General features: G+C 38.4%; 2 protein-coding genes across 3 annotated transcripts; one reads left to right on the top strand and one right to left on the bottom strand.

Moving 5' to 3' along the window:
- Positions 1-963: 963 nt before the first annotated feature.
- On the bottom strand, positions 964-7,904 carry LOC103707006 (cell division cycle protein 48 homolog). Its single transcript, XM_008791328.4, has 9 exons — positions 7,745-7,904; positions 7,468-7,633; positions 6,636-6,864; positions 3,369-4,135; positions 3,045-3,266; positions 2,880-2,951; positions 2,491-2,772; positions 2,037-2,396; positions 964-1,515 (listed from the first exon to the last, which is right to left on the bottom strand). Exons 1-9 carry the CDS (start codon positions 7,777-7,779, stop codon positions 1,216-1,218), a joined length of 2,433 nt encoding a protein of 810 aa, XP_008789550.1. The 5' UTR covers positions 7,780-7,904; the 3' UTR covers positions 964-1,215.
- Positions 7,905-12,392: 4,488 nt separating this feature from the next.
- LOC103707005 (dolichol kinase EVAN-like) lies at positions 12,393-23,014 on the top strand. Of its 2 annotated transcripts, XR_604074.4 has the most exons (15): positions 12,393-12,696; positions 13,294-13,406; positions 15,240-15,434; positions 15,569-15,673; positions 16,242-16,312; positions 16,429-16,506; positions 16,582-16,811; positions 18,028-18,217; positions 18,298-18,363; positions 20,402-20,490; positions 20,583-20,697; positions 21,829-21,880; positions 21,981-22,081; positions 22,231-22,412; positions 22,660-22,815. XR_604074.4 is itself a non-coding variant. In XM_008791325.4 (14 exons), exons 1-14 carry the CDS (start codon positions 12,509-12,511, stop codon positions 22,771-22,773), a joined length of 1,707 nt encoding a protein of 568 aa, XP_008789547.1. In that variant the 5' UTR covers positions 12,396-12,508; the 3' UTR covers positions 22,774-23,014. The 2 variants fall into 2 exon arrangements, 1 of the variants encoding a protein (XP_008789547.1); XM_008791325.4 differs by lacking the exon at positions 22,231-22,412 and having other exon boundaries at positions 12,396-12,696; positions 22,660-23,014.
- Positions 23,015-23,946: the final 932 nt, after the last annotated feature.

Raw genomic sequence — 23,946 nt, 5'->3', positions numbered from 1 at the left:
TACCTGGGCCCGTCATTGGTTGGGACAAATCATGGGAACGTATTTGACGCTGGGTTATATGCGCATGGCAGTCAAAGAAGACAGCCTCTTTTCTTTTCTTCTCTTTTTTTTTTTTCTTTCTTTTTTTTTTTGCCTGAAATAGATGGTTTATATATATTTAATTTGGATACATTCAAAAAAATCAAAATACAGCAAATTTCAGACCAAAACTGCACTTTGTTCGATAACCTACTCTATTTAATGAAGAGGTCTCAGGTTCAAGTTGATAGCTTGAAGAAACTTGGACTTGTTTGTCTTCCCTGTAACGGCAGACATACAAGAAGCTGCGTTGTTGTTATTTAATGTGGAATCAGCGACTCTTTAACTAAAACTTTTCCGACCATGTGATACTCTAATTTAAATTGATTTCTCCATTGCTGAACCCCAAAACCTACTCTTGTCCCACCCTAGCACCCCCAACAAATAATAATAATAATAAGAAGAAGAAGAAATCTCCATTCACAAGCATGAAGTGGGCATCTAAGGAACTCCATGATTTTCAGATCATACTAGCTGTAAGAATGTCAGAAGCTCTATGACACGATCTGGATGACATTGTCCCTTCAATTAACTTCGTCTAGTGCACTCGACTTTGCCAAAGTTATGCAACTGAAAAATCAACTGGCTGGAGACTTGAATCATGGCACGCTAATTCATACAACCAACATTAGCTGAGCTTTTCCATTTGCTCTCAATGACAGTATCACTGAGCGAAAAAGCGCCAATCGGACCTCGTTTCAAAAGGTTATGGCTCGGAGCTAGTTACCGTCCATCGATAACAGTATGTGCTACTACCTTATGGGCCAGATTCAATATATCACTTGTTCTAATCTCAGACTATTGAGATGCATGAGCATTTGAAAACAGGAAAGCATCGAACAAGTCTTAAAATTAGAGAAGAATATGCAGCGAGATAGTTATGACTTCATAAATGCAAAAAACAAAAACAATTTAAGCTACTAAAATCTGAAATTTCGGCATTGAGTTTTGTAGGGCACCAAAGGCCATATACATCGTAAACCGAAGAATTTCTGTTAAACTCCATTCTAAATAGGCCAGTTAAGTCCTGAATCCGTTGCCCCATAAGCCATCCTAACATATTAATAATTGAATAAGTAGTTGCAACATTTAACAAAAGATAAATGGTAGAACGGTGCGTGACTGCATGTTCATAATTTAATTGTATAGATCATCCTCATCAGCGCCAGCACCTGACGTAGCAAATGGATCAGATCCAATAGTCCCAGCACCTGTGTCCGACTCAGTTGAGAAGCGGAATTCGCTTCCAAAGCCCCTCGATTGCTGCAAAGTTTGCGCAAAAGCCTGGTATTTCCGTATGTCAGCATCACTGACACTCCTTCGGGCAAACTTCATTGACTCTTCGAAGTGAACAGCTTTGATCTCTGCAACTTCATCAGCATCATCTTCCTCCATAGCCTCTGGATTTTCGCTCCTCTTCCTCTCCCTTTCAATATCCTACAGCATTCAGAGAGGAGATAATATTAACTCCCATAGACGGCTTCAAAGTTTTATGCATGGACATCCGTTCAAAAAACACAATGGTCTTTTGCATATCCGGCCAAGAAGTCAGTGAACCAGATTACAAGGCTGAGAAGTTAGAAGGTCACCTAAATATGTTCCTTCCATGAGCGAGAGAGAGAGCGAGAGAGAGAGAGAGAGAGAGAGAGAGCAAATAGATAGGATCAAAAAGGGAGAATTGGAAATGGGATAGTGTGAAGTAATTGCAGGATTTCATGGGACGGACTAGGAGGAAAACAATGCAACATAGGCAGCAAATTAATGGGATAAGGCTGGTTTTCTAAGTATAACGTTCCACATAATCAGAAATACTTAGTATCAGGTGCATCATGCACAAAAACCTGAACCGAAAAAAAAGAGAGAACAGGAAAATGCAACTTTAATCGAACTGATTACGTCAAGAAGTCCCCAAAAAGCATATGAAAGTTGCTCTAATTAGACCCAAGGCTGAAACTTACCTTCTCAATGTTTTCTCTAATAGCATATTTGCAAGCCCGTTGGCAAATCTCAGTAATATCTGCCCCACTAAAGCCTTGAGTGTACTTGGCAAGAGCCCCCAGGTCCACCTCTTTTGCAACAGGGGACTTCCTTAGGCAAGCTTTAAATATCTGGTAACGAGAGGCTTCGTCTGGGAGGGGGATATAAATTAACTGGTCAAGACGGCCTGGCCTGAGCAATGCTGGATCTATGATGTCAGGCCTGTTGGTTGCCCCGATGATAAAAACAGTTTTCTTGGCAGACATGCCGTCCATCTCTGTCAACAGCTGATTGAGAACCCTATCAGCAGCGCCTCCTGCATCTCCAACACTGCTCCCTCTCTGCAATACCACAAAATATAATAATCAAAAAATAAAAAGAAAAAGAATAAAAAGTCAGAAACCAGTTAATTGTTATATACATGTCAAAACAAACCTGAGTAGCAATGGAATCAAGCTCATCAAAAAAGAGGACGCATGGTGCAGACTGGCGAGCCTTGTCAAAGATTTCTCGAACATTCGCTTCACTCTCACCAAACCACATAGTCAAAAGTTCAGGACCCTTGACACTGATAAAGTTTGCTTGGCATTCATTAGCAATTGCCTTGGCTAACAAGGTTTTCCCACAACCAGGAGGTCCATAGAACAGGACTCCCTTCGAAGGTGACATGCCAAATTTTTCGAACTTCTCAGGATGTTCAACTGGATATTGAACAGTCTGTTTAAAAAAGGAAAAATGGGGAACACAAACCAAAAGAAAAGAGCATTAGTGAGGAACTACAGCATAATCACTAGAATGACTATAAGATCATTTCTTCTACACACCTCCTGCAGTTCCCTCTTGACATTCTCGAGACCACCAATATCATCCCAGCTGACATTGGGCACTTCAACAACCTGCTCATCAAAGGAAACAAATTGTTATTCAGTCATATTAGTACTCGCTTAATTATTGCAGATGCTGGGAAACAAAAAGGGCAACGCACTTACTGTTTCTCGGAGTGCAGACGGATTACTGGTTCCAAGAGCAGTCTTGAAATGTTCATTGGTGACAGCCATAGAGTTCAGTATCTCAGCATCTATGCTTTCATCTTCTAAGTCAATGATGTCCATTTTCTCCCGTATGCACTGAAGAGCAGCTTCTGTGCACAAAGCAGCCAGATCAGCCCCGACATACCCATGCGTGTCCTTGGCAATTCTTTCCAAATCAACCTGTATGTGCAATAGAACATCAATCACCACCATGAACTCAAGAAAAACTTTGAGAAAAGGATGAAAAACTGTGAAAAATTAAGGAACAATCAATGGTCTTACATCTTCAAGAAGCTTCATGTTCTTTGTATGGATGCGAAGAACTTCCAGACGTCCAACTTCATCTGGCACACCAATGTCAATTTCCCTATCAAACCTCCCAAACCTTCTGAGAGCTGGGTCGATACTGTTGGGCCGATTGGTAGCACCGATGACAATTACATGCGCACGAGATTTCAAACCATCCATCAAAGTCAAGAGCTGAGAAACAATACGCCTCTCAACTTCTCCATGGGTTTTCTCCCTCTTAGGAGCAATGGAGTCAATCTCATCAATAAAAATAATTGATGGTGCATTTTTTTCAGCTTCTTCAAAAGCCTTCCTAAGATTGCTTTCACTTTCTCCAGCTAGTTTTGACATAATTTCAGGGCCATTGATACAGAAGAAAAATGCTCCAGTCTCATTTGCAACAGCTCGGGCTATGAGTGTCTTCCCAGAACCAGGAGGCCCATACAGCAAGATTCCTTTTGGTGGTTTTACACCAATAGACTTGAAAAGTTGAGGGTGCCTTAGTGGAAGCTCAACTAATTCTCGAATCTGAGCCATCTGCTTTCGGACACCACCCACATCATCGTATCCTACCTCATTAAGTCTTTCCTCATCCTCTCTTTTCACAGGTTCCCCCTCACAGAAGATCTCTGTGTCTGGAGCAACAACACAATACTCGGGTGGGTCGGTTTCTATAACCTTAAATTCTACACTTCGCATTCCACCTCTAACAAGAAAAAGATCCCCTTTCCTTACAGGGCGATATGCCTCCAGAAAATATGCTGCAACACATATGGGAAAATAAAAGGTCAAGATAAAACATCTAGCAAGTACAAAAGGTCCGTGAATGCTACCAACATATTTTCATTAAGAAGGAATGATAGTGATTGCACAATGCATCCAGCAGGACTGCAAACTCCCAAACAAATATCATATTCATATAGTGCTATACAGTACTTTCAGAAGAGAGATACACAATGCAGAATCGCATTAACTAATGGGTTGAAGCAAAAAAAAAAAAAAATGCAGATGGCTGTGACCAATGTTATGCCCAGATATTGAAAAATACCAACTAGTACTCATTTCAAATAAATGATGCCTTGTAAATCAATATAAAATCACATTCAAATTCTTACAACTTTGTCCTTTTTACGTAAAGGGGGAGAGTAAAGGAAAGAATTAATCTCACATAAGGTTCTAAATTCTAACTTACTAAAACTGCAATTCACCTTGTCCAGACCTGAAAATGAGAAATCTCGCCCCGCCCCACCCCCCCACCGGTGGTTACTCACAAGAATTCCTATATCACTTAATCCCTAAAAGCATATTAATAGTGAAAGAACATTCAAATGAAGCTTGAGAAAGTTATTTGGTCAGGCAGGCAATAAGTACAGTGTAACATCTCATAAAATATTGCATACTACTCAACCAATAAATGGTTTCTAACAGACAGAGTGAAAAATGTTTAATTACAGTAGAAAGAGAAATCCTGGAAATCTTCTCCATGATCCCTCAACAAATAACATAATCAAAGTTTTTGGTCATTTCTAGCTTCCCAAGAAGAGCAGTCAACAGAATATGCTGTTTATATCCTTGAACTGTTCTTCTAGATTTCAAAGTTGAGTCATAAGTTATTTAAGATTATAGAACATAAAATAATAAAGGAAGAACTAACACAAGCTCCTCTAAAACATGCAACTTCCCTTGCACATGCAAGATCAAAAGCATCATTAAAATTTTCTTTGGCCAATTATTGCAAAAAGTGAACGCAAAACCCTCACAAAAGAATTCATCCTACTATGTGTAATTTTATCTCAATTAGAAGGTCAAAAATTAGAAAAAGAACCTTTAAGATAGGTGATGCACCAGGAAAAGAATAATTATCAATCATCACTAACAAGTTACACTAGACAGTATAGGATCTTAAGATTCAACTAATAATAGAAAACCTTGGAGGACAGAATACATTAATAAAATTTATTTATTCAACATCTTAACTCAACGACAAGATATGCACAGAGATTCTCCTTACTCCTACCTCAGCCAACATATCTCCACCTTCAGGATAGAATAAATCACTGTGGTTAGTTCTACAACTATTTATGATAATTTTTTCTTTCCTTTCCACTGCGTGCCATTTAAAAGTGTTTTACCTCACTATGTCAACTGTTGGTGCCATTCCCACCCTTCCATTAGCAAACTCATTAACAACTTGCAACAAACATACCTCAACATGCTCATCTGCATTGCCATCATTTTATGCGCAAAGGTTATCCTCACCAGTCATTCAGCACCTCTCTCATCTTCAAAACTGGCATTCAGTTTTATACAGATATTCGAAACTGAATATAACCTAAGTTACATCTGCAAATTCTTTTAGGTAGCAAGACAGTTTGTCTTTGTGAAAACAGAAGTAGATATCTAGCTTAGAAGTTGGTTCCACTCAAATGAATGCCATCATAAACCACCGAATAAGCATTGCAAATTTACTTGAGATGTGCCAGTTCTCTCATCAACACAAATTACTATAGGCAATTACTCCTCCCTCCCATATAACCACTGAGCTATGACAAATTTAGGGAAGTGATTGCAAAAGGAATCAATATCTAAAGCAATCTACCTACAGTCAGCAAGTTACGACGGTATATAAGAAAATCATATTTGACGCTCAAAGGCTTTCATGCACTATATAGTGGGAAGATTTCTTCTTTAATAGTATTTTAGCATGCCTTCTATGCAAGACAACACAAGCAACAATGGGGTGCAACGTCCCCCTCAAATCATCTACATGTTAGCTCCCTGTACTGGTGAGCACCATTGGAGCTCCCTGATCAAATTAACAGGTTGGACCAAATATTTCACAGGGGGAGAGGATGTTTGCACCATGAAAGGCATGCATAACCGCACAAAAGTTGGATTTTTTGATATAAGTAATAACAATCATTGTAAGAAACCATACTGACTCTGCTCTGCTGAAGGAAAAGGCACTGCTCCTTCAAAAGGCTAAACAATTAGTAGATAATAGCAGCCAATATAAACTTGTACATATGATCATATCAGATATGCAAGTCAAAAGCAAAATGCAGGCCGTGCATTGATGCAGCAGCATTCTAAATACCATAGAGCTGATTAAATGAAATTCATATAATAATTCAATAACAATAACCATTTGAAGTCAAAATTATCAAGCAAGTCTTTATAAAAAAGAAAAAAAAAATTGAATGATTTTGAACTTAGAAAGAATATAAAATAGATCGGCATGATATGGAAAATTAAACTTACGCTTCAAATATGCATCAAACAAGTTCCCTGTAACACCTTCAATGGTATCATCTATGGGAAGAATATGGACACGCTTCCCGTACTTCACATCCTGGCACTGATGGACAGAAACAACATCACCAAGCCTAACCCTGAGATTTGATCTAACAACTTTGTTCATCCTTATCTTAGGCTCTTCACACGCATCATCAGCAAGTGCGATGCAAATAGTATCTTTCCTTTTCTTGCCCTAAAATTATTCAATTAACAAGTAAAATTTAGACAGTCGCACCACAAAAGCAAAACTCAGAAACAAATATATCAAACAAAATTCATTGATCTTTAAATTTCCTCAAAAATTTGAAGGATCCCGTATCATACCACAGATATCTGTAAGTCTTGAAAAAATTGAAAAGCTATCCGTGGTATGTCCCGTACCACAGATATTGTGAGTTTTGAAGCTTGGAAATTTAATCGGAAATAAAGACACTAGAACGAAACCCTAATTCCCAGAAGAGATGAAAGAAAACATGCGATTTTTCTATAAGGCGAAGGTCTCTATAACTGAAAACTCAAGATCCTAAAAAAACCCATCTTTCTTCAGCTATCCCAAGAAGTGGTGATGAAGGCACAAAATTTATAGATCAACAGATCCAACTACTAACGAAGGCATCAACAAAAAAAAATAAATCTGATCTTCCGAAAATCTGACAGATTCGAACCTCTGCCCACGAAATACTTCCTTAACTCCATCACAAAACCCTAGATTTCCAATACCCCAAAAAAAAAAACAAAGAACAATACCTTTAAGAATTTTAAAAATAATAATAACCACAAAGAATAAAACCGCTACCTTCAGCAGGATCGTATCGCCACGGAAAAGCTGCAGCTTTTCCATCGTCTCTGGGTGCAAAGAGACCACCGAATTGTCGTCATTGACAGCCTCGTCCACGATCAATCGATTCGCGGCCTTCTTCCTCTCAAGAATCGCAGTACTGAAATCCCTCTTCGTGCCCTTGCTGCGATTAATTTAACGATTTTTTTTTTAAAAAAAAATGAAAACTCATGAATCAAAGCCCTAACCCTCAATAAAGGAACCCAAAAAGACAAATGAAATAAAAAAATCTTACGAATCGGAAGAGGCGGCCTCGCCCTGATTCGCCATCGAGGAGAAGAAATCGATGCAGGGAAAGAAAAATATATGGGGTCGATGGGCAGCAAGGAGATCTCCAGGTATTTATTTATAGAAGCCGAAGGGACCCGAGGCCCGGGATACTTTTCTTCCCGGTTGGACTTGGACTCCCCTTGCTCTCAAAGAAAGAATCTCACCCGTTGGATGAGCGCTCCTAGTCCTAGTATGAGATCTCCGTGGCCTGATGGCCTCCCCTCCCCACAGCTGAGCCACTCGCAGTCGAGAACGGATTTGGTTTGACGTGGGTGGATCAGGGCCGTTCGTTTTTTTGATAATACATAAAAGCTGTGCCAAAACTAGGGGTGGCAATCGGGTCGGGTCAGGCATAAACAGGTCGGGTCAAATACAGGTCGGGTCAGAAAACTATAAATCTGAATCCGACCTGTTTATTAAACGGGTCAGGAATTACAAACCTGAACCTGACCTGTTTATTAAACAGGTAATCCGACCCGACCCGTTTAACCTGTTTAATAAACAGGTAACCTGTTTACCCAACCCGACCCGACCTGTTTAACCTGTTTGTCCAACCTGACCCGTTTAATCTGTTTAGACCTATTTAATCTGTCCAACCCAACCTGTTTAACCTGCCCAACCTGACCTGTTTAGACCTGTTTAGACCCATTTAGACCCGTTTAACCTGTTTAGACCCGTTTAACCTGTTTAACCCGTTTAACCCATTTAACCTGTTTAGACCTATTTAACCTGCCCAATAGTTAAACGGATTAAACGGTTTAAACGGGTCAGACATCTAAAACCCGTATTCGACCCAATTAATAAACAGGTTAAACGGGTCGACCTGTTTACGACCCGAACCTGTTTAGGCTAAACTCAAACCTGTTTATGGCGGGTCGAACACGGGTCGGGTTGGCGGGTCGGGTCATATTTTGCCACCCCTAGCCAAAACTAGGATATGTAGTGTATTACACTACTAGAGTCATCAAATAACGTTTTAAAAACTCAGCTGGAGGCTTGGGAGGCCCCATCCTCTGGTCATCTTAAGGTGAATTTCAATGAAAGTCTGCCTGCTAGTGATGATAGTACTAGAGTGGCATTTGTGATTAGGGACCATGGCTCCAGATTGATTATTGTGAGGATTATCGTTCCTTCGAGATTTTAGCATTTGGGATGGAGCTCAGGATAGCATGAGAGGGACTCTCCTATGTGAGACATGTATTAGAGGTTGGATATATCATCTTGAAGGGGGACTCAGTCTCGTTAATTGAGCACTTATTAGAGGAGAGGCGGGAGAAGGCAGAGCATCCGCTCCTAGGCGACACACGACAGATGCTGCGGGAGTATCGTGCTTTCCAGGTCAGGCATATATTTCGGGAGGCGAACAAATCTGCTGATTAGATTGTTTTATTTGATGCCCATCATTCTGGAGAATTTCTTTAGACCCAGCAGGCTTCTGTTCTTTTTTTTTTGTATAGCCTTCTTGCCAGTGATGTAATTGACTGTACTCATGCAAAATCAGTGTGACCAGCCGATATACCAAAAAAAAAAAAAGAACTCAGCTAGAAGCCTGTCGTTTGGTGAAAACTAGATGTTTTCTGCTAACGTAGCCGCAGTCATCCAATCTGCCGAGCAATTCCAGTCTCGATAGATATGGCTGGCTTCAAAATACATGTATAATTCTTTTTCATTGCATCAAAGTCTTTAATCAACAGGTTGGAAATCAATGAAATTCATGTTAAAATCGTAACAGTCTTCTTCAAGCCATATTTGTTAGGGTTTAAATTTACGAACTGCACAACGCACTACAAAATCAAGAAATCTAAATAATACCATCTATTTCATTCTCTATCACCCGCGATCAATTGTTCACGTGTGATTTGGGTGGATAAGGGCGCTAACAAATTTTGAGGCTGATATGGTTGTCGATCCGATCTCTTTTGGAAATTGTTGAGGACTAAATCTCTAATAGTCTGCTCAACTTCCTTCCATCCTCCTTGTGGATTACGTATCATACTGATGTGGTTGCGACGCCTCCTCAAAATGGTTGATCTATATAATTATTTGGTATTTGCATCACCATCTTTACACCATAACATCCTTGACTTCTGCCCTAGAATTTTTCTTGTATGTGGAGGTTCCTATGATAAGCTTGAAGGGTGTTAAGTAACTACATGGGCTCCTGATCTGATAATCCTTCAGATCAGGCTTCTAAATATTTTGAATCTTGGTGGGAAGACTGAATACAGTTCCAATACCCAGATACAAGTCATAAGGTAGTGTCAAACATAACCAGTTGGATCTTAGCATGGCTCCTTCCAAATAAACTAGTAGATAGACCATTGTGAATTTGTGTTAAGAACTCGTGACTTATGTCGTTCGTGCCTTAATAAATTGTTAACAATAAATTTTATATGGGTACATGCAAAAGGGCTCGACCCTACTATGACTCCATAGCTAATGTACATGAGCACAATGGTTAACCATCCAATCACATTCTTGAATGCTCCTTGTTTGCAAAATAATAGCATTGGTTACGATTTTCGACTATATGATGTTAATAACTTTTCTCTAGAAGTAATCTAGATCCTCGAATCCAATAAAACAAATCATGCCATCTAAATCGGTGGCGTCTTTCCATCAATAAACAAAAAACAGTTCGATTTCGCAAAGAATTTCTTGACATGCACCCAAATTACAGCATGTTGCAACTGTTGGTTTCTAACCTGATTCCATGATCAATGATGGTTTTATCCCTATTCCATGTAACTCAATCATAATAAACTCCTGAATTCAGTCCTAGAATGAGCTGAGTGGAGTGAGTCAAGGTTTGGAATATGGGCTCGGTCACATCGAGGAAACATTCAGGCATTGGCTCAAGTTCAAAATAAGCTCAACTGTTCAGGATTAGACCTATCTCAAGTGCAACTTCAGATAAATGGATGCCGAAACCAAGCTCGAGTTTAAATTATTTTGCGATCCAACAGGAGCTTTCTTATTAATTATTAGCCATATTTTCAAGTACGGATTGCACCGAACTCGTCTGCCCGCCAAAGGCAGTTTGAATCAGCTCTCTTAGCTGGATTTTGTGGCTCAATAGTAGTTCATCAGCTAGCCACTACCAAAGCTTATTTAGCATATGGTTTCTGAAGATTATAAAGGCCAAAGCTTATGTTCGCTACCCCTTCATGGTAGTGCTTCTTTGGGCTTCTTATACTTTTGAGTATTGGCCTTCTGTATATATGTAATGTGTGTCTGCTTTTATGTTTTGGTATAATGGTTGTAATCCGTAAACTCTCTTGATTTTTTTTTTTATCTATATAGCAACTTCTCTTTTTTCTTTTTTCTAAAAAAAACATCACTGCCAAGTTTTTTTTTCTTTTTTTTTTTTTTTTTTGTACATTGGCTGCTCACACTAATTTCACGTGAGCACAACCAGCAGTGTCAAAAGCAAGAAGGTATCTAGGTGGAGAAAGAAAAGTAGTACTCCGAGTCCAAAGAAACTCGCCGAAGTGATAAGCAGCATATGAGACGACCCGGTGAGCAACTCTGTTCGCCTCTTGGTAAACATGCACAGCTTGAAAGGTATTACACTTCCTCACTAGCCACTGTATGTCACTTAGGAGCGGGTGATCTGATCCCCTCCTTTCCTCGTCCAATATCCATCTAATCACCACGGCTAAGTCTCCTTCAAGAATGATGCTTCCAGCCCCTAACACCTGTCTCACATAGAAAATACCCTTCCATACAATACGGAGCTCTGGCCCAATAATTGATGCCTTGAAGGAATGTCGCCTCTTGCCGCAATCAATCTAGAGTCTTGGTTCCTATTCGTAAAAGCAATTCCATCTCCCTCACCTCTGCTTGGCAGATTTTTATCAAAATTCATCTTAAGATAGTATAGGGGTAGGGGCTCCTAAGATGCAAAGAACAAAACCGAATGCTGTAGTAGCATAAAGGTAGTCACGTATTTCCCTAGCCATAAGCAACCACGAGACCCTCGGTGACCTCACAATAGTCCAGGAAAGTTATGAGGCCCAAATCCCTTACCAACTTGCGACAGCCTAATGTGTCGCTTCCTGCTGGCGCGCCAACTAGTCAATGACGCTGGTCTCGCGTATCACTCCAATAGACTTTTGCCACGTCAGTTCTAAAGGGATTTGTTACGGTACTAGATATTTATAGGTGTCCGCTGAGCTGTGCGATGCGAGTACCCGCAACCTACACGATGACGTAAACCGGTTACCGATTCAGCGACGCGTTTGTGGTGGCCCACCCCGTTCGCCTCAGCTCGCAACGCCAAGGCGTAAAAGTATTAGTCGTTCCAGGCCTACCGCCGATCTGGCGGACCAATCTAAATACGAACCAATATGCGCTGCCTGCGTTACTCCTTTCTTTTCAAAAAGATTATTTTCCATGCACCAGGTTCACGCCATCAATTACAACCCCTCATTCTTGCAATAATGCATCAAGAGACGTGCTATATTAATGAGGTCCACCGGAAATGAGCGGTTATAATTGTTGACGTGGCATGATATGAAGATTTTTGGTTGAATTAGTCCACCGTGTGGATATTTCTTCGCTAAAACCGCCGTTTACGGCAGATTATATCCTGCACCGCGTGCCATGATCATCCGCGTTGCGCGTCCAGGTCGCTAACGGCGGCTGGCGTATACACCCGGTTTCCCGAACCTTTTTTTTTTTTTCTTTGTTTTTTCCTCGTACTGTTTCCATCCTTGGTCCCTGCGCCATGGCCGGGGCCGCCCAGCACTGCAATGGCGAGAGGGCCGTCGTCTTGCTGTTCGTCTCCCGCGTCCTCTTCTCCGCCCCCCTCTCCCTCTCCTTCGAGGCCGCCGCCCTCGTCCTTCTCACCGTTTGCGGCCTCGTCGTCGAGATCTCCGCCGACTGCTCCACCGCCCTCGACCGCTTCAAGACCAGGTCCGCCTTTCTCCTCCCCATCCCCACAGTTCTTTCAGCAATTATCCCTAATTATTCGTACCAAAATCCCAAAAGTTTTCTTTCGAAAGAATGCTCTTCCAAGAAACGGGTCTTAGATCGGTCGCCACCGATTAATTGGCAAATTTCCCCTCCGGCGTTTCTTTTGAGTTTGATTGCTGTTTTCCTCAAAGGGATAATTTGGTCGTGTGATTGATGCTGTTGTTTCATTTTCATTAAATATCCTCCCTCAAAACTCCATTTTTCCCGGTCCTTCTTTTAGGTTTAAAAAACGTCTGAACTCCATTGGTAAACAATGATCCTTTAGGGTTCGTTATGTTTCTCAATTTCTACATCTAATGCCTTATTTATTATGAGATAATATTTCTTAATTTATTTTTTCTGCAAACTATAGTGGATAAATTTCGTATCTTTTCAGCACGAAGATTGCGTGAAATATGATTTTGGGAACGGTCGTTTTCTTTATCTTTTTTTCTTTTTGAAGTTTATGACATCTTGGAGCTATAGGTTACTGGGGCGGATTCGAAAACTCTCCTTTGGGACGATGTTGTGACCTTTGTCTCTCCCTTTGGTTTTTAGGCCTGGCGCTTCATCTGGGATACTACTTGGTGCTGTCACACTGCCTACTGTCATGCTGTCACGGTTGATACAACTCTCAAGGGCACTATTGAGGCAAGATGCTGGGCCTGAAGGTAAGAGTGGCTGATCTCGGTTTAGTTTCATGACTTGCATTGCTATTGACAGATCATTCGGATTTTACTTTCGAACTTTGGATCTGACAACATTGTTGCAACTGAGGCCGCTGCCCTGTAGACCTATAGATTTTGTAGTTGCTTAATTCCATTGCTATGGACTCATATCCATTGCAGAATTGGTCGATATGCAAAATATCAAACAACTTTGTGTTGTCCATCTAGAAAATGATAAATTATATCAAAGAATATAATAAGATCTTAACTTTATCCACTTGATTCAGGAAGCCTTTGATTTTGCTCACGACAAAAGATGGATATAGTTTTATACTAAAATTCCCAACTTGTATCATAGATTTTCAAGAAAAAACCATAAGAAGGATCATGTGCTACCATTCGGCTTAATTGAAAAAATAAATATATATAATGATGTCTTTCTGAAATCATAATATGATAGATTTGGGACCTCTTGGTTTAGTTTCATGACTCATATTACTATTGACAGATCATTCAGATTTTACTTTCGAACTTTGGATCTGACAGTGTTGTTGCAACTGAGGCCACTGCCCTGTAGACCTGTAGATTTTGCAGTTGCTTAATTCATTGTCGTGGACCCATATCTGTTGCAGACTTAATCGGTATGCAAATATCAAACAACTCTTGTGTTGTCAATCTAGAAAATGATAAACTATATCGAAGAACATAATAAGATCTTAACTTTATCCACTTGATTCAAGAAGCCTTTGATTTTGTTCATGACAAAAGATGGATTTAGATTTATGCTAAAGTTCTCAACTTGTATCACAAATTTTCAAGAAAAAGCCAGAGACATAATTGAAAAAATAAATATATATAATGAAGTCTTTCTGAAATCGTAACAAGATAGAATTGGGACTGCAAGCAGCAATTCTGGAAACCCGCACCCCCACACACCTCGAGTTATTCCTTTGGGGATTCAAATTTCCTTTTAAATATCCTACTATTCTTTTCTATCCATGTGAGCCAATGAAAAACATACATATGTTTGCAAGAGCCGATTATACTTTAAAAATATTGAGCAAGAAAGTTCCAAGTTATGATATCTTTCAAGGGCATAATGCAACAACTGTTGTAAAATCCTGAATCTTCTTGACAGACAATATTCCTCTAAATTAGTATGGCAACTGGATGATTTATACCTTTCACACCAATGAAGCTCTACTGGAGCCATTGAAGAGGTGAATCAAATGTCCATCTCCAAACTAGTTAGCGTCTCTCATCATGTTTTCAACTAAACCTGATTTCATCTAATCTAAATATATCAATTATCAAATGCTTTCTGACGCTAAACCAGAGAATTGTCCTGAGGACAATTAATAGCTTGATAAGAGGTTTGCCTATAATGCAATTTGCTGGGTCTTGTTTTTTTGTGTGTGTATATATACATATGTGTATATATATGTGTGTGTACACACACACACACATGTATGTATATATATGGAAATGATAAACAATTAATTCTTCATTTGCAGATTATATTATTAGGCTAGAAAAGTGGCTGGTTGCATATATATGTGTGTGTGTCTGTTTGTGTTGTCTATTTTGTTCTTTAATATTTTTCTACTGTTCTAGACTGATTGCAAGCTTGCAGATTTGTGGCCTCCATGTAAACATGAAGGTTGTCTGATCTAGGGAATACACCTTTTTTTCTGAGAAAGAAACTAAATTGTTTATTGTCATGGAAAAAAATGTTGCTGCCTCGTGCTTCGTTTATATTTCATTTTCATTTTCCTGCTTTGAATAATTTATTTTATTACTTATTCTAAATCTAGTAATCTCTCTTTGCATGGGCAGAGCTTGCTTATATGAGCATGCAATATTGGACCGTGTCAGTTAGCTGCTTTGGTGTGCTAATCTTCTTCTTTTTCATACTGAGGCGTTCTCCCAACAATGCAAGTTCGAGTTCTCAAGCTTCAAAATATAGCTTTCTCCACACAGTTCTGTATGTACTTACGTGCTGTCTGTTGTTTGCAACAAAATCAGACAGTGGTCAGTCCATAACTCCTTTAAGATTTGCTCTGCTGCAATATGTAATACTATACTGACATGTTATTGGCTTAAATTACAGTAAGAGCAATCTATCTCATGATATGAAGCTGATCTATCTCTTTATCTTTTTACAGGCTGGTTTATCACAAATAATTTATTGTGGTTACTCTGGCATGGACTGACTACTGTGTTTCTTATCCAGCATATTCTTCAAACATTTCCATCCTGTGCCTCCATAGGTTTGTATCTGAAACCTACATTCTATTGTGTGTGTTTTATGGCCTAAGCAGATTTGCATTGGTCTTATGACATTATATACTATTAAGATTGCATTATTGCCTTTTGTTTTAAATTATTTTTTTTTATAAACAAATCTTTGAAATTGCATGATGGCGGGCTTTGGCACAATTGTAAGATTTGATTTGGGTATCATAGGTTTGAAACATGGAAATAGCTTATGCACACACTATTTTCTAAATTTCAGTTATACATCAACAACGGACTCTCTCCTTTACCCCGTGACCTTTTAAAACCTTATTCATCTTCTCTTTTCCCAACATCAAAACCCTAGAATGGTTTATTTGACCTTTTATTTGTCCTTAATCTCAAAATCTATCACTGCTGCCCCATATACAGGTTTTAGGGCAGCAAACAATCGGATTAAACCAATTCTTAATTTAGACTGTTTGATGCAAGATTATTGTGTTATTGCTTACTGAAAAAAAATCCTTATTCAGTTTTTCTAAGTTGAATATGAAGAACTGCCTTTCTTATCTTTTAAACCTTAGCCTTTTGTTTTAATTTCAGGAGAAGCGCTTTTGGTGTCAAGTGGTCTGGTTCTTTACTTTGGTGATATGCTGGGACTGACTCTTTCAAAGGTTGATTGTTTGCTTCATAAGTTGATAATTGGTTTTTTCTCCCCTTTCCATGTTTTGAGAAATCCAAGAAAAAAGTATTAGCAAAACTAACTCGCTTCTTATGAATAATTTAACAGATCAATTTTTCCTTATTATCATCAAAATTAAATTTCATAAGATACGGAACTCGAAGTGAAATAGCCACAGTTATTCAGGTAAGATCCATTATAACATTTGAATGAATTCTATCAGTTCTTTGAATGAATGGAAGGATTTTATCTTTCTTGAAGGGACACTTGCTTGGTCTTCTCCTTTTGCCAGTATTTTACAAAAGTCTACTTCAAATTTGGATGTACTTTGCAAATTTGAATAAGCCTGAAGAGCAAGCCGCTGAAGGATGGACATATAGAAGGATTGGAAGTTCTGCTGTATTTTATGCTTCTCTGTTAGTTATGTTTACAATTTTAGTTCCAGCGTGGATGTACTTCATTCAGGATTTTCATGTGCATCCTTTGCTATGGTAAGCATCCCTGACATTTGATTTCTAGGTACAGAATTGATTGGAAACTTTTAGTCTATTCCCAGTTGCGAGCGCATTGAGTAAATGAAGTATGCTATGTCTATAATATAGCTATAAATGGCTTTTGCTTTCCAACTGTAGGAAGAATACCAGTACTTCAAAATGCACCTTTAATGTCATTCCTTTTAGTTCAAGTCATGCTTAAAGCTGTGGCTTTTCTGCTGGAATATGACCATGGAAATATGAAGTTGTAGATTAAGATTTTCTGTTGTAGTGATATTTTATTTTTTTTTTAATAAATAACAAACATTCATATTTGAAAATTCTCATGACAGGAGGAGAAAGCTTATCCATGTCAGAAGGCTAGAGGGTTTCTGTTATTGCTACAAAATACTGCTCTTTAAGCAGTTAAATTCTTGATAGAAGCTGCTAGTGATATGCTAAAGTGAATTGCTTTATAAACACTGGTTGGGATTATGATCACTTGTTAGTGCATAACTTTTCTGCCAGTCATGGATTGCTTGGTGGTCAATATCCTTTCATATTAGATACGGTGTTATGAACAAAAGGCAGCTACCATCCGTGAATAAAACATCTAAATTGCAAAATATAAAATTGCCCTAACCTTTAATAACCTGCAGAGAGTGAGATTATTTTTCTGATCTATAGTTATTTTTCCTGAACACATGTCAGCTGCAGGTGATGTTAATTTGAAGGAAAAACTCTAATTTGGATAGAAAAGAAAAGGTTAATTAATTTTTTTTTCTTACTTTAGGTGATCAATCAATGAATCTTTCTTATTGCATTTCAAGATATGGACCTTATTATAAAATATGTAGCGAAGAGCAGATCAATAGTAAGTGCAAACACTGAACACTCCTAGAATGCATATAAGCATCAAATATATATTTGATTTCTGGTCTGTATTTTCATTATTGTTAGTTTCAGACTAGGCTTCACGGCCTGTATGCTGATTTTCACCTCTAGTTATTCACATTCTTCAGGCTCCAGCTGATCTAGCATGTCTGAGAACTAATTAAGATAAATGACTGTTTGTAGGTGTCACTGACTATAGTTTATGTTATTTATAATAACTTAATTCTTCAATTGATTGGATGGATAAGTTCTTCATATTTGGTATAAAAGTTACGGTGCAATAAATCTTTTTCAATCCAAATGATCGGGATGTTTCAGTATATCATATGACTTTTGGCAGGGTATTTACTTTTGTGCTCACTGACCCACTGAAACGGCTGGCATTATGCATATACTGGATAGGTGTGATATGTGCATCTGTTTTGCGATTCTACAATATATCAAAACACAGCAAGATTGAGAGGATTCTTCTCCGAAAATACTACCATTTAGTGGCAGTTCTAATGTTTTTGCCTGCTCTTCTGTTTCAGGTGATGTTTTAAATCTTTTAGCTGATGCCTTCAGTAGTCCCATGGTTCCTCTTAATGGTTAATGTATCCGTACTTTGCAGCCATCTTTTCTGGACCTAGCATTTGGTGCAGCTTTGGCAGTTTTCTTAGTATTGGAAATGATTCGAGTAAGTTTTCAACCAGATAGTAATTATTCTTTAAAACACTGTGTATGTTAACTTCCATAATTAGATGTTGAAACATGATCAATGTGAAGCAAGAAGTCTAGCTCTCTTCGTACGTGTATAAACTCCCCTTTACTGCTGATGTGTTAAATTTTTAAATGAAGAAATGACCCAATACATTTTCAAATTGTGTCAAATGATTTTCAGACTTATGTTCTTCCTTGTATTTTAATAGAGTATTGAAGCAAGTATAGTTCACAATTATGAAGTTTTGAAGTCAAGTACTTGCATGAGTATTCTGCCCACCACTTCATCTGCGACTTACTTTCGTTGACCTTCCTGGTGCTTCTTGGTCCTCACTTGTGTCTCCACTATTCATGACAGATCTAGCATGAATAATTGTTTTGAAAAATTAGCTACTTTGAATCTTTGTTTCCTAATTTTTGTTCTACTGTAGATACTAGTAAATTAGTAAATAAATAAGATAGGAATTCCAACCCGTGTAAGCATTAAAAAGATAGGCACATGATTTAAAATGTGAATAATTAAAAAACAGTAGTGCAAAACCACCTTATTTTTGTCAGTTTTGTTATTTTTGCTTTCTATATTTCATCTTGAAATTGAACCGAATGAAATTTTGATTGAAGTCCCACTTACCAGTGTGGTCCATCCTCAGAACATCTAAAGCAACATTATCCTATAAATGCTTTTATGGTTGAATCATTCCTATTTATAAGCATGAAAAATTGATTCATTTATGTTAGATCAAGTTGCCAACACTTGACTTCTATCTTCTCAGTTCTCATTGTGCATACTTCCATTTATGGTCCACCAAATATACACATTTTAGTATTTTGAGGACAACGATGATGTATTCTTAGTTTGACACTTTATGAATATTGTCTAGTTCAAACCAGGATTTTTTTTTTGGGGGGACCCAAATGCTAGTCTACCAATATTAACTGTAATGGTACATCATCTTCTAATGGTGGATTATTGACAAACAGATACATGGTCCTTTAAGGGCTTTTTAAAGTACCAAAGCAAAATATTGATGTCTTTTAGCTACTGAAAATCATCCTAATTGAAGTAGAACTTTCGATCTGTAGACAAGATTGCGAGATATGCATGTTGCCATTTATGACATCATTATCCTGCCATGTAGTAGGTAAGATGGAAAATGATGCATCAACAATCGGAAAGAATGTTAATAGGTTAGAATTATCCTTGGTGGTGAACATGGTTTAGAAGCAGTTGTTGGACTAACTTATATTAATGTCATAATGGTAAAGTCAGGGTATGTGCATCTTTATTGTCCCTTGAATTTTAAAGATTTTATCTTTACTTTGCCTTCTTGGAGTTGGTGGAAGAGATCATAGAAGAAGACGTGCAAGTTGGTGAGTCCTTGGCCAAGTTGGAAAACCAGGTCTTGAACCTTCGGATGCACTTATCCGAAACACCTCATGTTGTATCGAGGCCATCCCCAGCAAGTGGGGTAAATGGTAGTTTTTGACAAATTATTTCATGTTTTTGCGAACCTAGCAGTCATCATTCAGATGGAAAAAATTTCTTTTGCTTAAGGGAGTCATCTTTCTTCAGTTTTTTATGATAATGCATTAGGCTGGGAAGATCATTACAAAAATGGTAGAGGATCACTTCTCTAAGGAAGTTGAATCAGAAGTGATTGTTAGGAAAATGATTGGGATAATTGATTAGATGAGCCCTATAGGTGGTATGCTCATTCAAGGCATCATATTGGTGAAACCCTAATATAAAAACAGTTTTCTCGTCACGGGGAGTGGTTGTGAGTTCTTTGGAGAAAAACTGTGATAAGGTCACGTACAGCAAGATATTTAAAGGTTAATTTAAATGGTGAGCTCCTTTTATACTGTATTATGCCCTCCTCTAACTTTAGGAATGTTAACATGTGTATGTCTGTACACACACCTTTGTAAATGTCTCCGTTTGAATGCTTCATGCGATTAATGACACAACCAAAAATTTGTTCTCAAGCCTCATTAAACGTACACTGTGTGTGCAGGTATGGAAGATATGGCCTCTGGGGCACCTTGTACATCAGTTCATGAATGCATTTACTGATCATCGTGACTCTGAGATTCTTATCATCAGGCATGAATTTCTCTAGCACTTTATCGAGTCGTTTCTTTGCATTTTTGGTTAACTATTGATGTTTCCCTTGTTTCTGTTTTGGTTTGTTTCAGTCATTTTTCCCTCTTACTAGGATGTGCTCTTCCAAAATGGATGTCTTCTGGGTTCAATGATCGACCGCTTGCGCCTTTTGCTGGAATTTTGAGCTTAGGAATTGGTGATACCATGGTCAGTATTATGCTCATATTTTATTAGGTAGTCTTTGTACGCTTACCCCTGTCTTGCATGCCTCTGACTCCGATGTTGCCATCTGAGAAAATGAGATTAATTGGATTATGTTTATCAAATAACAAAGTATGACAATGATGATTTGCTGGCTGTTACTTTCTCATATTATTGTGTCTTTTTGTTTATGATGTAGATCGAATCAATATAAACATTTTTTGAATGTCATCTTGAACCTTGCCAAAAGCTAGGATTTTTTGTAATTGATTTGACATTTTATTTTGTTCTATGTCATGATGCATGAGTAATCATTGTACTGTAATATGCCATTATATTGTTAAGTGGGTAAACAGACTATAATAATTTTTATATTTATGCATTTATGCACAGTGTTTGTTAAGCAGATAGTTATGGAGAAGGGCAACTGAGTGTGCCGTATATTCTTTAACAAATATTTCTATTCTAGGATTTTGTCCAACCCCATCTAGATAGGATAAAACATGCTGTTTTCATATTGTTAATCTCATATTTTGGAAAAAAAGATAATTATTAGTTATCATCTTGATGATGATCAAAACTATTCACTTTGACATGATGGATGATGATGCTCAAATGTCTCATTTTCCTTTATCTTATTCTCCGTCTCTTTCATTATTTTATCCATGAGATTAGCGAGTAATTGTCCCAACCTTATGTTGTTTTATTAAATAAGCAACAGAACTTACTTTCTCCCCAGTGTTGAATTGACTTGCTGAAAGAAAATTGCTGAACATCTCTCTCATTTTCTTCTGATTATTTTGTAATTTTTGAGCGAATTTGCTAGAAAGAAAAGGAGAGAAAACCAAGTTTTCCAGACTTTAGGATGTGGTTTAGAGAGGCTTGAGTAGCTAATAAACTGCAGTTATGAGCCACTTTCACGTGATACATTAGAACAAAAGGAAAAGGGCCGTTTCTATTTAAATTATAAGAAAGAATTATAGATGCGACTTCGAATTTGCTGATGACTGGTGCTATTGTGCTGGTAAATTGTGTTTTTCTGTGTGCGCGCATGTATGTTTGAAGTATTGCCATGGCCTTTCTGCTGTGCCTGAGTGCTTTGTGACCATACTCATGATAGTGGCTCGTTTTCCCCAGGCATCAATGGTTGGCCACAAGTATGGTGTTCTCAGGTGGAGCAAAACTGGGAGTGAGTTGAATTTTCCATCCTGTACATTTTTGGTTACATGGATCATTAAAATTTGGTTTCCTTGTTCAGGCTACTAACATGTGCATTCTCCCATTCTTAGAGAAAACTATTGAAGGTACTGCTGCTGGCATAACATCAGTCCTAGCAGCTTGCTCAATACTACTTCCTCTCTTAGCATCCACCGGCTATATACTGTCACAGGTTCGATCTCTTTCCTCAATCCTTGAAACTTTAAAGCGAAAAAATTATCATGTTGCCTGATGCGTATGCCTTCTTCCATGCGACAAGAGTGTAGTCATAGTTGGGGACTGCTGTGACACGAAAGACTGAATTCCACAGTTTCCATATAGGGTGCTGCAGATGTTTATTGAACAAGTACTGCTACCGATCACTGATCATTCACTGCTCCGTTTCACTAGTCCGATGTGGCAGTCGAGAATTGGTACGGTACATGGGGGATAGGTGGCGGCAGCCGAGGCCACATGTACTGCTCAGCCAATCACCAACTTCCACACAGGACCAGTGAACTGAGGTGATATGGCGGGTGATTGCTAGCATTTTTCTCATCAAATTAGTATCAGAAATGGCATTGCCTTCAAGGCTAATAAATGGATAGGTCATGGTGCAAATCAAGCCAGTCATACCTAAAAAGACATTCATGGCACCAGTTTTACAAATTTTGTTTTTTTTTTTTGGTTTTCTTAATGAATGCTTATGCTTCCTGTCTACAAGGTTATTACATCATGCTGAAGCTTTGTCTTTCTTTCTTATCGGTGCAGCACTGGTTATCTTTGCTTCTGGCGGTCACTGTGAGTGGTTTATTGGAGGCCTACACAGCACAGCTTGACAATGCTTTCATCCCCCTCGTATTCTATGGCCTCCTTTGTTTGTGAGAGTGCCGAAGAATACCTTCCTGGGGTGGCTTTTCACCCTCCCATCTCAATTTTATGATTTTGACGGCCTTGTGCTTTTTCCAAGCACCACTGTACATAGAAGCAGCCTGCAGGCACTCGAAAAGCAACAGGATAGTTTACAGCACTCAGTTGTATCATTACGTTGTTGTCATTAGTTATTTATCCTTCACCATTATTCGTCCATTTTAAATCATCACAGCTTTCTTGTATCTACAAATCCTAATATATATGCATATACATATACATACGTACGTACGTACGTATGTATATTTCCCGAGAACACACAAAATTCCTCCCAATATCCTCCTTTCTTTTTCTTGGTTTTTGTTAAACTGCTACTGTTTTGTTTGCTGCATTAGTTGGTAAGGACATAAATAACAAAAGCAAAACGAAGCACATTCTTTACCTTCCATTATCGTTAGTTACGTACCCCGGTCCTTAAATCGTGCATAACGTTGATCATGGGGAGACTTGCTATTAGTTTAGGCACTGGTCGATTTGAAGTATGTAACCTTCCAGGGGTCCACTTTTTTCTTTCCATTCAGAGCAATACGACCACTTAATTATATAAATTTCATTCACCAAATTGTTCAGCCCCTGAGTAATCCATGAGAGGAAGGACCGGGTTAGGTCCTATGGATAGAAATTTTTGTTTGCATACATGGATTTGGGACAAAGATATCATCTCTCTCTATCTCTCTCATGAAAACCACGAAATCTCGGTCATATTGGCAAAGAAGATTCTCTCTCCTATGCACAACCATCCTGCTTTGCTCTCTTGCTGGATTGCATTCCTTCTGGAGAAAGCTAACAATTCTGATGAGAATAACTTCAATTCAGATGCAATTCATTAGTAGCATAAAATGAGAGAAGCAGCGAAAAATCATGCCTTCCTTCGAATCCTTTCGTGGTGCAAAATTATTGGCTAAATCATCTCCATCGGCCAGTCCAACAACAAAAGAATATACCTTTGTTACTTCCTTTTTACTCTAAAATTTTTTTACCTACGCTACCTGCACCAAATGGTCGTACATGCAACCAACAACAGCTGCTATTCTGCTAGTTTATGTGAGCTCTATTAATTAAGCACGAATCTTGGTGCCTATCATAGGAACCGGTGGCTATAATTGGCCGCACACATGCCGATATATG

The sequence above is a fragment of the Phoenix dactylifera genome, chromosome 18 (assembly GCF_009389715.1).
Source record: "Phoenix dactylifera cultivar Barhee BC4 chromosome 18, palm_55x_up_171113_PBpolish2nd_filt_p, whole genome shotgun sequence".
In the NCBI taxonomy this organism is placed as follows: Eukaryota; Viridiplantae; Streptophyta; class Magnoliopsida; order Arecales; family Arecaceae; genus Phoenix; species Phoenix dactylifera.
This window is presented reverse-complemented; position numbering and strand designations above follow the sequence as displayed.

Excerpts from the sequence above, each read along its gene's own strand:
- LOC103707006 (XM_008791328.4), bottom strand. The coding sequence starts at position 7,779 with ATGGCGAATCAGGGCGAGGCCGCCTCTTCCGATTC. Across the intron at positions 4,136-6,635 it reads GTTTGATGCATATTTGAAGC|CATATTTTCTGGAGGCATAT; the intron begins GTAAGTTTAATT and ends TATGTGTTGCAG. Across the intron at positions 2,397-2,490 it reads TTGATTCCATTGCTACTCAG|AGAGGGAGCAGTGTTGGAGA; the intron begins GTTTGTTTTGAC and ends GTGGTATTGCAG.
- LOC103707005 (XM_008791325.4), top strand. The coding sequence starts at position 12,509 with ATGGCCGGGGCCGCCCAGCACTGCAATGGCGAGAGGGCCGTCGTCTTG. Across the intron at positions 12,697-13,293 it reads CTCGACCGCTTCAAGACCAG|GCCTGGCGCTTCATCTGGGA; the intron begins GTCCGCCTTTCT and ends TTTGGTTTTTAG. Across the intron at positions 20,491-20,582 it reads TCTGAGATTCTTATCATCAG|TCATTTTTCCCTCTTACTAG; the intron begins GCATGAATTTCT and ends GGTTTGTTTCAG.